We start from the raw sequence: 13,574 nt of genomic DNA, 5'->3' as shown, positions 1-13,574 counted from the left end.
CTGTTCTGTGTCTTAAAGTCCTCATATGAGTGAAGTCATATGATATTTGTCTTTCTCTGACTAATTTTGCTTAGCATAATACCCTCTAGTTCCATCCACGTAGTTGCAGATGGCAAGATTTCATTCTTTTTTTTTATTTTTATTTTTTTTTCAACGTTTATTTATTTTTGGGACAGAGAGAGACAGAGCATGAACGGGGGAGGGGCAGAGAGAGAGGGAGACACAGAATCGGAAACAGGCTCCAGGCTCCGAGCCATCAGCCCAGAGCCTGACGCGGGGCTCGAACTCATGGACCGCGAGATCGTGACCTGGCTGAAGTCGGACGCTCAACCGACTGCGCCACCCAGGCGCCCCGATTTCATTCTTTTTGATTGCCAAGTAATGCTCCATTGTATATATATACCACATCTTATCCATCGTTGGTCATTTGGGCTCTTTCCATACTTTGGCTGTTGTTGATAGTGCTGCTATAAATATTGGGGTGCATGCACCCCTTTGAAACAGCATACCTCTATCCCTTGGATAAATACCTAGTAGTGCAGTTGCTGGGTTGTAAGGTAGTTCTATTTTTAATTTTTTGAGGAACCTCCGTACTGTTTCCCAGAGTGGCTGCACCAGTTTGCATTCCCACCAGCAGTGCAAAAGAGATCCTCCTTCTCCGCATCCTTGCCAACATCTGTTGTTGCCTGAGTTGTTAATGTTAGCCATTCTGACAGGTGTGAGGCGGTATCTCATTGTGGTTTTGATTTGTATTTCCCTGATGATGAGTGATGTTGAGCATTTTTTCATGTGTCATTTGGCCATCTGGATGTCTTCTTTGGAGAAGTGTCTATTCATGCCTTTTACCCATTTCTTCACTGGATTGTTTTCTGGGTGTTGAGTTTGGTAAGTTCTTTTATAGATTTTGGATACTAACCCTTTATCTGATACGTTGTTTGCAAATATCTTCTCCCATTGTCAGTTGCTTTTAGTTTTGCTGATTGTTTCCTTTGCTGTGCAGAAGCTTTTTATTTTGACTCATCAGGATAGTTCCCAATAGTTCCCAATAGACTTCCAATAGTTCATTTTTGCTTTTGTTTCCCTTGTCTCCGGAGACTTGTTGAGTAAGAAGTTGTTGCGGCCAAGGTCAGAGAGTTTTTTGTGTGCTTTCTCCTCGAGGATTTTGATGGCTTTCTGTCTTACGTTTAGGTCTTTCATCCATTTTGAGTTTATTTTTGTGTATGGTGTAGGAAAGTGGTCCAGGTTCATTCTTCTGCATGTTGCTGTCCAGTTTTCCCAGCACCAGTTGCTGAAGAGACTGTCTTTTTTCCTGCTTTGTCAAAGATTAGTTGGCCATACGTTTGTGGGTCCATTTCTGGGTTCTCTATTCTGTTCCACTGATCTGAGTGTCTGTTTTTGTGCCATTGCACATATTTTATATGCCCATAGAAATGTATTTCTTTTTATTTATATTCTTTGGGGTTAGCAAGATTCTTTATTTTTATTTTCTTTTTTTCCCCTTAGCTGTATTTAGGAAATAAATTGACATATAACAATGTGTAAGTTTAAGATGTACAGTGTGACGATTTGGTACATGTATATATTGCAAAATGATTACCACAGTGGGGTTAGTTGGTTAGTTGACAAATCCATCACTTCACATAATTACCTTTGTGTTTGTGTGGTGAGGGTAAGAACACTTAAGATCTTCCTCAGCAACTTTCAAAGCAGGGCTTTTTAAATCTCTAGCTTGATATCTTTTGCCAGTTCTAGAGATTTTTCAGTCAGTAATATCTTCAAATATTGTCTGTGTCCTATTGTCTCTTCTGTTTTTGGGATTCCTCTTTCATCAGTGTCAGAGCTTCTTTCTATTCTCTTTCACCTGCTCTTTTATGTTTTCTAAGCTTTTGCTCCTCAGGACTTCTTTCTAGATATTGTTTAGTAATTCTCTTTTCACCTGAGTCTCGTGTGCTAGTAAACCTATTCATTGAGTTCTTAATTTCAATTACTACATTTAATAATTTTTTTTAACGTTTATTTTTGAGAGTGAGAGCGTGTGTACTAGTGGGGGAGGGGCAGAAAGAGGGAGACAGAGGATCCCAAGCAGGCTTCTTGCTGTCAGTGCAGAGCCCAATGTGGGGCCTGAACTCACAAACTCATGAGATCATGACCTGAGCCAAAATCAAGAGTTGGCCACTCAACTGACTGAGCCACCCAGGTGCCCCTAACAACTTTAATTTTTCTGTTTTTTAATATAGTTTTCAATTCTCTGCTGAAATATTCAATGTTCTTATCTTTTCAGACATAAGTAAGTATGGTTATTTTAAAAACTGTCTTATAACTCCAATATCTAGAGACTCTGTGGGTCTGTTTTTATTGTCTGTTATTTCTGATAGTTTTTTTAGTCATGTCTTAGTCTAGTCTCCTCATATGCCATTATGTACTGGACATTATATTAAAAAAAAAATGTTTCTTGAATCAGTTTGAGGCCCAAGATATTATCATTCTTCAGAGACTGAGGGGAAAGAGGGTTGGTCTTCCAGGTAATTGGGGTAAGTAACTATCTGAGCTCACCTCAGTCCAGTTTCAGCGACTGAGATGATTTCATGCTGAGCTTTAATAAAATAAACAGCACTGCACAGTTCACTCTTCCTCTTGGGATTTTTCCTGTTGAGATCCCAACCCAAAGTGTGGGTTTTTCTGTGGCTATCTTCTTCTCTCCTGGTGGGCTCTGGACTCCAGTTCTTGGTCCCCACGTCTCCCCTGCCCAAGGCTGTCCAAAGTAGTGTGGTTTTTTTGGAGGCTCTCCTTACTGACAATTATGATCAGGGACAAGTAGCTTCTCATCCATGGTGTTGCTCATCTGGACATCTCTTTTCATCTCAGCTTTTCTTAGATTCTGGTCCCATAATTCTTTACCATCTTGTTATTTCTGATACTTTTAAGATTTTTTCATCTTTAAATGTTTAATCTGCCTTTTCTAGTTGTCCTCAATGGGGGGGGGGGGGCCTAGATGAATTTCCAGATGTGCCATTCATGGATGTAGAGACTCTTTACAGGTTTGGCTTTGCTTTGCATTTGTAACAGCATTTTTAATCAGAATGGCTTTTGTTAGAACTGTTGCTGAACTCCCTCCCTCCCCCAGCTTCTATGTATTCTTTCATCTGGAAATATGTCACTCTGTTGTTACTTGACAGTCAAGTAGAATAAGCCATAGCATTATATAAATTTCATTTCATAAATTGGGATAAAATACACTGACTAAGCTTTTGAAGCTATTTTAGGTATTCCGTCCTTTTTTTTTTTTTTTTTTAATTTTTTTTTTTTCAACGTTTATTTATTTTTTTTGGGACAGAGAGAGACAGAGCATGAACGGGGGAGGGGCAGAGAGAGAGGGAGACACAGAATCGGAAACAGGCTCCAGGCTCTGAGCCATCAGCCCAGAGCCTGACGCGGGGCTCGAACTCACGGACCGCGAGATCGTGACCTGGCTGAAGTCGGACGCTTAACCGACTGCGCCACCCAGGCGCCCCAGTATTCCGTCCTTTTAAGTTGAAAACTTACTATTTTCTTGAAGTAAGAACTTTTCACTGTGTAGTATTCTTTATTTCTTGGTTGTGAAGGTTCTTCCATACACATCTTAACACTGTTTGACCACCATTAAATAGGACAGTCTGCAATATTTTGTGGCCGTTCTGGAAAACAGCTGAAGCGTTGTCACAGCAGTCAGCCAGGAATGCTGCTGGACAGCTGGTCCCGGATGGTAAAGAGCCTAAATGTGTCATCCTCTGTGAACCAGGCTTCTCGTCTTATTGATGGCAGTGAGCCCTGCTGGCAGTCATCTGGCTCACAAGGAAAGGTAGTGTGCCATGTGGCACTTCTAGAAATGCTTTATTTAGATGGCTTTACCATTTTAAACTTCAAAATGAACTTTGAAAAACCTGCTAAGTTACACTGTGTTGATACCTGCCAGTACTGATTTTATATTTTAGTTCAAAATTATTTTTAAAGCTATGAGTAATACACCATCCAATATGTATTATCAGATTTTTTTTCTTTTACCATTTTTTATTTGTTTTTGAGAGACAGAGACTAAGCATGAGCAGGGAGAGGCAGAAAGAGGGAGACACAGAATCTGAAACAGTCTCCAGGCTGTTAGCACAGAGCCCGATGTAGGGCCCAAATACATGAACTGTGAGATCATGACCTGAGTCAAAGTGAGATGCTTAACCGACTGAGCCACTCAGGTGCCCCTATTGTCAGAGATTTTAAGCAATATATGTAACATATTATGTAACTGACCAATTGATAGAAGGGGGTAATTGCTGTTGTTTTTGTTAACTCTCCCACATAAAATGTATGAGTTCAGATTCTGTGTCTGGTGAGCACTTTTTCTAATATATCTGAACAAATATGTGTTGCTCTTTGGAATGTTATCATGATTGCGCTCACGTGTGGGTGTACATCTTTTGAACTCATGGTCAGTCTTGGAGAAAAGGGTTTTTTTTTTTTTCCTATCTTGATTCTAGTATTTTTTATAGTCCACTCCTTGATGGGTATAAAGAGGCCACTGAAGATCAGGAGTCTCTAAACACATAGTTTCGGGGGTTCAGAGTGAGACTTTCTTGTAATGAACAATTAAGTAGTAGAGTAGAATAGTCCTCTCTCTCAGGTCATATCATATATTTAGAAAATCTCGTGTAGATTCAGTCTTCAGTGATACTATTTTAATAGCTAAAATATGGCTGAGTTTTACTAATTGAGAGTACATTTTTTTTTAAGCATTGGATTCGTTTGGAGATTTTCCCAGATGTTCTTGTTCATAGATTAAAAATGATAGTTGATCCTGCTGACAGTAGCTACATGCCTTCCCTGGTTGTGGTGTCAGGTAATTGAATTAGTTTACTCAAAGAATATCTTCTCTCATATGATAAAAACTCCCTTGTCTGATTCCTTTACTCTCTTTTTCCCCACTAGGTGGAAATTCCCTAAATAACCTAATTGAACTAAAGACAATCAACATTAACCCCACTGACACCACAGTGTCCCTTCTGAATGACTGCACAGAGGTATGATATCGTTTTTGATGGTTTGCAAAGGACAGTGGAGGTGACTTTTTTGATTGTCTCTAAACTAACATTGAGCCTGATTTCCCCCCTGAATTAGATTAAACAGGTATATAATTTGAATTTGCTGCTTATCAGATCAGCTTGAAAAGGAAACAAAATAAATTTCATTCTCACTATCTTAACTAAGAAGTGAGGGTAAAGCTCCTAGCAAAAGTTGTTACCGGGCACATCATACTGGTTTTTGTATCCAGCACAGGATTGTTTTTATTAAGTATCTATTAAGATGTGATGGTTTTTTTTCTACCTGCACATGTGACACCTAAATTGCTTTTTTGTTTTCATTCCTGTTGGCATCAAGTATGGAACATGTCCTGAAATACTGAGCTATTGATTTGATTGGTTATAAAGTAATTTTTTTTTTCAACGTTTATTTATTTTTTTTGGGACAGAGAGAGACAGAGCATGAACGGGGGAGGGGCAGAGAGAGAGGGAGACACAGAATCGGAAACAGGCTCCAGGCTCTGAGCCATCAGCCCAGAGCCCGACGCGGGGCTCGAACTCACGGACCGCGAGATCGTGACCTGGCTGAAGTCGGACGCTCAACCGACTGCGCCACCCAGGCACCCCACGTAATTTTTAAAATGAATACAAGTTTATTATAAATATTGAAAATGCTGTCAAGTTTCTTTTACATAGTCCCTCTATTACAGAGCAGTGAGACTGTCTCATATCTTTCAGTAAATCTTTTCACACAGGTGTCAATACAATTTTAATAAATTAAATATATTAAAAATAATACAAAATAAGATAGTTTTTAATACCACCTACATATTATTGTTTCATGAGGACTTATTTAATTGGTACAATGATAGTAGGTAAAGATATCAAATAATTGACATTTATTCATCTAAAATTTATAAGTGAGTTTAAAAAAATAAAAAAAAGTTTTTTTAATGTTTATTTATTTTTGAGAGCGAGAAAGAGACAAAGCGAACAGGGGAGGGGCATAGAGGGAGGCACAGAATCTGAAGCAGACTCAAGCAGAATCTGCAGCACAGAATTTTTGAACTCACAAACCATGAGATCCTGACCTGAACCGAAGTTGGATACTTAACCCACTGAGCCATCCAGGTGCCCCATAAGTGAGTTTATTTTTAAATTATTAAATTTCAGTTCAGCATTTATTATTACTATTATTGTCATTGGTCTACCCACATAAGAGCAGACAAGTTCAAGGTGGTCCTAGTGTGTTATTTAAAAGAAGCTGATACATAACCATCAAGTTAATTTGTTCATGGGTGAAAAGTTGGTAACTTGTATCTAGTCTATGGGAATGTACCAGCTTCTTTTCCCAGGTCTAAGAGGTGATGATCCGGCCTTTATTTTCAAACTTCAATAAATAGAATTATGGGAAACCATTCATTCCTGAATGTCATTATTTTGGGATATACCAATTAATTAATTGATAATTAGTACCAGTGGTAGTAATAAATGAATAAAGTCATAAATTATTGAAAGGAAAGATAATACTGAATTTTTCTGAAAAAAGGTAATACCGAGTTTTATTACATTTTACTGTTAACTCATTGCTAGATAACTGAAAGCAGTTTGTCTAATGTCTTAATTATACTTCTCAATATTGTTGTACTTTAAATTAAGTAGAGTTAATTAAATCAGTAACTAACAGATGATTCATAAAAGGTGTATTAATTGTAATACAATAAATTTTCAACTTAGAACAATTTATTACATAATATTTGGTAAGTATAGAGTAGTGTACATGACATGTGAGAAATATGAAGCATTGTGAGTAGTTGGAAAACTCATGACCCACTCTCTATTCCTCCAACCAGCTTAAGAACGAGAATATTATCATTCCTGGGAAGCCATTGGACATTCTAGCATTGCCTTTCCTATAAAAATGGCTTGTTGTGGTAATTTTCTAACATAACCAAAAATAAAAAGTATACTGATTCCCCCACAAACCTTTGACACATCTTCAACAATTATCAACATTTTTGCCATTCATGTTTCACTGTCTCCTATATCTTCCCCCTTTTTTTAAATTCCTGGAGTGTTTAAAAGCAAGTCCTAGATATGACCTTATTCCATATTATGTACTTCAATATTAACCTCTAAAAAATAAACATAAAAAATTAAATTAAAAAAACGAATAAATAAGAAATATAAAAGGGATGCCTGGGTAGCTCAGTCAGTTATACGTCTAACTTTTGATTTTGGCTCAGGTGATGATCTCATGGTTGTGAGATCGAGCCCCAAGATCTACGCCCCGCATGGAGCCTGCTTAGGATTCTCTCTCTCCCTTTCTCACTCTGCCCTCTCTCTGCTCGCTTGCTCTCTTTCTCTCTCTCTGTAAATAAATAAACAAACCTCCAACAAGGACTTTAAAAATGTAATCACAATGCCATGATCACACCTAATAGTTATTCTTTAATATCATACAATATCCAGTCAGTGTTTACATTTTTTGGAGTTATCCCATAAATATCTTTTTGCAGTTGGTTTGTGTGCCTTTACTTTGCACTTCATTTAAGTCTTGATTCTCTTGGTTTTGTTTTGCCAAAGAAAGAAATTGGTTTTCATTTCCTGTAGAATTTTTCATTTTTTCATTTGTTTTTTTGCATTCCAGTGGTTTTGTTCCATCTGTGTTTCCTGAGATTTCTTAGGTAGTAGATCTTGTGGTTTGATCAGGTCCATTTGGGGCAATAAGAAGTCAGTGGAAGTGTGTGTGCTTCATGCTGCCTCATCACTCTTTGTTCACAGGAAATATAGGCAGAGAGGAATACTGTAGATGCCAGATACAGGATGTGGGGCACTCTGCACGACAAAGAACCAACTTTAACAAATGGATGTCAAAGGCATAACAGAGAGAGAGGTTGCATCCTGTTTGGATCCTGATTTGAACAAGCTAAGAATAGAAAAATGTTTATGAGATGATCAGAAATGTTGATTACTGGTAGTGTATTAATTGATAGGAAGAATTATTGTTTTAGGTATGACCATAGTAATGTGGATGCATTTTTTAAATGCCTGTACTTCAGTGACACACTGAAGTTTGAAACAACATGGTCCCTGGAATTTTCTTATGATAATTCATATATGAACAAAATTGCTCATAATGTTGATAACTTGGAACTAGGTGATAGGGTTGTGGGGCTTTTTGTGTGATTTTCTCTAATTTATATATATTCAAGTATTCTTTGTTCTAAAAATTAAGAATGCTCTGAACTACCTGACGTTTAATCTCTTTCCAAATAATTCTTGGTTCTATAATGCTTTAAGACAGAAAAGCTTGTAGTCATTCAGTAAGGCTATTATACTGCTTCATTTTAGTAAGAAAATGAGTATGAGTCCCATGCCTTGGATATACATACGTGGTGATTAATGACTTTTTAAAACTGTACTCAAATGTTGCCTAATTTGCTTGAAATTTCCAGAACTAAAGTGAAAGAGCTGTAACTTTCCACACATTCCATGTCTCAAATGTGTTGCTGTCCAGTTTAAGTATCTCATGTATTTGAGCTTAAAAAGTCTGTAGCTTACCGTTTTTGTGTCTAGTATCACAGGTATATTGAAATTGCAATAAAGCAGTGCAGGAGCTCAGGAATTGATTGTAAAATTCATGGTCTCATCCTGCTGGGGCGGATCCGTGCAGAGGAGGAAGATTTAGCTGCAGTTCCTTTCTTAGCCTCTGATAATGAAGAGGAAGAAGATGAAAAAGGAAACAGTGGGAGGTGAGAGCCATTTTTTACTGGTGGTGCTCATTCCAAAATTCTCACCCTTAAAAGGAAATATTAAATTGGAGTGTATTTAATAATGAGAGTAATTTTATGCACTCAGGAATGTTTGGAAAATTTTAGTTGTTTTAAAGAATTTTAACTTAATTTTTGAAAAATGTTTAATGTAGAAACACATTGGGGTGCCTGGGTGGCTCAGTTGGTTGAGCGTCTGACTTCAGCTCAGGTCATGATCTCATGGTTCGAGAGTTCGAGCCCTGCGTTGGGCTCTGTGCTGACAGCTCAGAGCCTGGAGCCTGCTTCAGATTCTGTGTATCCCTCTCTCTGCCCCTCCCCCATGCACACACATGTGTGTACTCTCTGTCTCTCAAAAATAAATATTAAAAATATCATTAAAAAGAAGAAATAAAAATGTTTAATTTTTCTACCTGAAATATCACAATTAATATTTTGATATATATCCTTTTAGTTTTCTTTTTTATCTGTCCCTAATTGTGTTTTTCCAAGAGATGGTGTGATATGATACACATTTTATAAACTTTTTGCTAAATATTTTGTTAACTTTTAAATTAAAATATTGTGTAAAATATATATAATAAAATTTACCCTCAACTATTTTTATTTTCTTAGTAAAAAAATTAAAAAAAAAATTTTTTTTTTCAACGTTTATTTATTTTTGGGACAGAGAGAGACAGAGCATGAACGGGGGAGGGGCAGAGAGAGAGGGAGACACAGAATCGGAAACAGGCTCCAGGCTCTGAGCCATCAGCCCAGAGCCCGATGCGGGGCTCGAACTCCCGGACCGCGAGATCGTGACCTGGCTGAAGTCGGACGCTTAACCGACTGTGCCACCCAGGTGCCCCAGTAAAAAAATTTTTTAATGTTTATTTGTTTTTGAGAGAGAGAGAGGGAGACAGACAGACAGACAGACAGAGCATGAGAGGCAGAGGGGCAGAGAGAGAGGCAGACACAGAATCTGAAGCAGGCTCCAGGCTCTGAGCTGTCACCACAGAGCCCGATGTGGGGCTGGAACTCACAGAGTGCAAGATCATGACCTGAGCTTAAGTCAGAGGCTTAACTGACTGAGCCACCCAGGCGCCCCAGCCTCTTAACTGTTCTTATTTTTTGATCAAGTGGGATTCATTCCTGGGCTTCACGGCTGGTTCAACACTCGCAAATCAATCAACGCGATACATCACGTTAATAAAAGAAAAGATAAGAACCATATGATCCTGTCAATCGATGCAGAAAAAGCATTTGACAAAATTCAGCATCCTTTCTTAATAAAAACCCTCGAGAAAGTCAGGATAGAAGGAACATACTTAAACATTATAAAAGCCATTTATGAAAAGCCCACAGCTAATATCATCCTCAATGGGGAAAAACTGACAGCTTTCTCCCTGAGATCAGGAACATGACAGGGATGTCCACTCTCACCACTGCTGTTTCACATAGTGTTGGAAGTCCTAGCATCAGCAATCAGACAACAAAAGGAAATCAAAGGCATTAAAATTGGCAAAGATGAAGTCAAGCTTTCACTTTTTGCAGATGACATGACATTATACATGGAAAACCCGATAGACTCCACCAAAAGTCTACTAGAACTGATATATGAATTTAGCAGTCTTAGGATACAAAATCAATGTACAGAAATCAGTTGCATTCTTACACACTAATAATAAAGCACCGAAAGACAAATAAAGAAACTGATCCCATTCACAATTGCACCAAGAGTCATAAAATACCTAGAAATAAACCTAACCAAAGATGTAAAAGGTCTGTATGCTGAAAACTATAGAAAGCTTATGAAGGAAATTGAAGAAGATATAAAGAAATGGAAAAACATTCCGTGCTCATGGATTGGAAGAATAAATATTGCTAAAATGTCAATACTACCCAAAGCAATCTACACATTCAATGCAATCCCAATTAGAATTACACCAGCATTCTTCTCGAAGCTGGAACAAGCAATCCTAAAATTTGTATGGAACCACAAAAGACCCCAAATAGCCAAAGTAATTTTGAAAAAGAAGACCAAAGCAGGAGGCATCACAATCCCAGACTTTCTACTACAAAGCTGCAGTCATCAAGACAGCATGGTATTGGCACAAAAACAGACACACAGACCAATGGAATAGAATAGAGACTCCAGAATTGGACCCACAAAAGTATGGCCAAGTAATCTTTGACAAAGCAGGAAAGAACATCCAATTGAAAAAAGACAGTCTCTTTAACAAATGGTGCTGGCAGAACTGGACAGCAACATGCCAAAGGATGAAAGTAGACCACTTTCTTACACCATTCACAAAAATAAACTCAAAATGGATGAAGGACCTAAATGTGAGACAGGAAACCATCAAAACCCTAGAGGAGAAAGCAGGAAAAAACCTCTCCAACCTCAGCCATAGCAATTTCTTACTTGACACATCTCCAAAGGCAAGGGAATTAAAAGCAAAAATGAACTATTGGGACCTCATGTAGATAAAAAGCTTCTGCACTGCAAAGGAAACAATCAACAAAACTAAAAGGCAACTGATGGAATGGGAAAAGATATTTGCAAATGACATATCAGACAAAGGGCTAGTATCCAAAATCTGTAAAGAACTCACCAAACTCCACACCCGAAAAACAAATAACCCTGTGAAGAAATGGGCAGAAAACATGAATAGACGCTTCTCTAAAGAAGACATCTGGATAGCCAACAGGCACATGAAAAGATGCTCAACGTCACTCCTTATCAGGGAATTACAAATCAAAACCACACTCATATACCGCCTCATGCCAGTCAGAGTGGCTAAAAGGAACAAATCAGGAGACTATAGATGCTGGCGAGGATGTGGGGAAATAAGAACCCTCTTGCACTGTTGGTGGGAATGCAAACTGGTGCAGCTGCTCTGGAAAACAGTGTGGAGGTTCCTCAAAAAGTTAAAAATAGATCTACCCTATGACCCAGCAATAGCACTGCTAGGAATTTACGCAAGGGATAGGGGAGTGCTGATGCCTTGGGGCACTTGTACCCCGATGTTTATAGCAGCACTTTCAACAGTAGCCAAATTATGGAAAGAGCCTAAATGTCCATCAACTAATGAATGGATAAAGAAATTGTGGTTTATATACACAAGGAATACTACTTGGCAATGAGAAAGAATGAAATCTGGCCATTTGTAGCAACGTGGATGGAACTGGAGAGTGTTATTCTAAGTGAAACAAGTCACACAGAGAAAGACAGATACCATATGTTTTCACTCTTATGTGGATCCTGAGAAACTTAACAGAAGACCATGGGGGAGGGGAAGGAAAAAAAAAGTTAGGGAGGGAGCCAAACCGTAGGAGACTCTTAAAAACTGAGAATAAACTGAGGGTTGATGGGGGTGGGAGGGAGGGGAGGGTGGGTGATGAGTATTGAGGAGGGCACCTGTTGGGATGAGCACAGGGTGTTGTATGGAAACCAGTTTGACAATAAATTTCATATTAAAAAAAAACCTTTTTAAATGTATGTAGTTCCTTGGCATTAAGTACATTCATATTATTGTGTAATTATGGGCAGTATTTATCCCTCAAATATCCATACCATTAAATAGCCTTTTGTTAGGGCGCCTGGGTGGCTCAGTCGGTTAAGTGACCGCCTTCAGCTCAGGTCATGATCTCAAAGTCTGTGGGTTTGAGCCCCACATCGGGCTCTTGGTGACAACTTGGAGTCTAGAGCCGGCTTCAGATTCTGTGTCTCCCTCTGTCTCTGCCCCTCCCCTGCTCACACTCTGTCTCTCTCAAAAATAAAATCAAAACCAAAAAAAAATTAACAAAAAAATAGTCTTCTGTCATGTAATTTTATTGAGTGCAGTATTTCATCTTATGACAATGTTCTCATTTGCTTACTCAATTAGATATTTTGCATGAATATTATAGTGATGAATATTAGTGTATTTATTCACCATACATCTATTGAATACCTGTTATTAGCTAAATCCTGTTTCTGTCCTGTGAATGCTGTGGTGAATATGCAAATTAAGACAAACACGTTAGAATTCATCATCAGAGTGGCCTTATGGCTGTGGAAAGTGCATGAAGGAGAAATGCATGGTGCTTTGAGAGTCAAACAAAAGACCGTTGATCTACAAAAGAGCATTGATCTGTCAGGAGAACAAGAAAAACTCTCTCCAAAGGCATACTTTCAGGAAAAGTCAGAGTTTTCAAAACAAAGTGGGCAGAAAAAGGTGTTTCAGGCAGGGGAATAACATATACCAAGGGTTAAGAAAGACATCTGCCAGGTTTCTGCACATTCACTTTTTTAATTCTTTTTTCCCCCCTTACATTTATTTATTTATTTATTTATTTATTTATTTATTTATTATTTATTTATTTATTTAATGACCTAGAGAGACAGAGCACAAGTTAAGGAGGGGCAGAGAGAGAAGGAGACACAGAATCTGAAGCAGACTCCGGGCTCTTAGCTGTCAGCACAGAGCCCAATGCGGGGCTCGAACTCACAAACTGTGAGATCATGACCTGAGCTGAACTTGGACGCTTAACCGACTGAGCCACCCAGGTGCCCCAGAAAACAGTGCATTTTCAAGTGTTGTGTGTGGGTTATATTCAAATGGCTTTGTTTCTTAAGGCATAAGTAAGAAATTTTCATAAAATACAAAAATTCATACAAATAGTAAAACCAATATCTATCTTGTACAGAAAAAAATTTAAATATATATAAAAATCCAAGATGGCTTTTAGACTGAAATCTAACTACTTCTGAAATATATCTAGATTATAG

General features: G+C 38.2%; 1 protein-coding gene across 7 annotated transcripts in view; it reads left to right on the top strand.

Moving 5' to 3' along the window:
• Window positions 1-13,574, top strand: part of HERC2 (HECT and RLD domain containing E3 ubiquitin protein ligase 2) — a 273,658-nt gene that overhangs the window by 184,740 nt on the left and 75,344 nt on the right. For all 7 annotated transcript variants that reach the window (XM_045448942.1, XM_045448938.1, XM_045448941.1 and 4 more), the window contains 4 exons: window positions 3,648-3,838; window positions 4,762-4,867; window positions 4,957-5,048; window positions 8,628-8,803. In XM_045448942.1, coding sequence (XP_045304898.1) covers window positions 3,648-3,838; window positions 4,762-4,867; window positions 4,957-5,048; window positions 8,628-8,803 — 565 coding nt within the window. The remainder of the gene's footprint in view (window positions 1-3,647; window positions 3,839-4,761; window positions 4,868-4,956; window positions 5,049-8,627; window positions 8,804-13,574) is intronic.

This window comes from Leopardus geoffroyi, chromosome B3 (assembly GCF_018350155.1).
Source record: "Leopardus geoffroyi isolate Oge1 chromosome B3, O.geoffroyi_Oge1_pat1.0, whole genome shotgun sequence".
Classification (NCBI taxonomy): Eukaryota; Metazoa; Chordata; class Mammalia; order Carnivora; family Felidae; genus Leopardus; species Leopardus geoffroyi.
The sequence above is the reverse complement of the archived record's forward strand: the minus strand, read 5'-3'. Positions and strand labels throughout refer to the sequence as shown.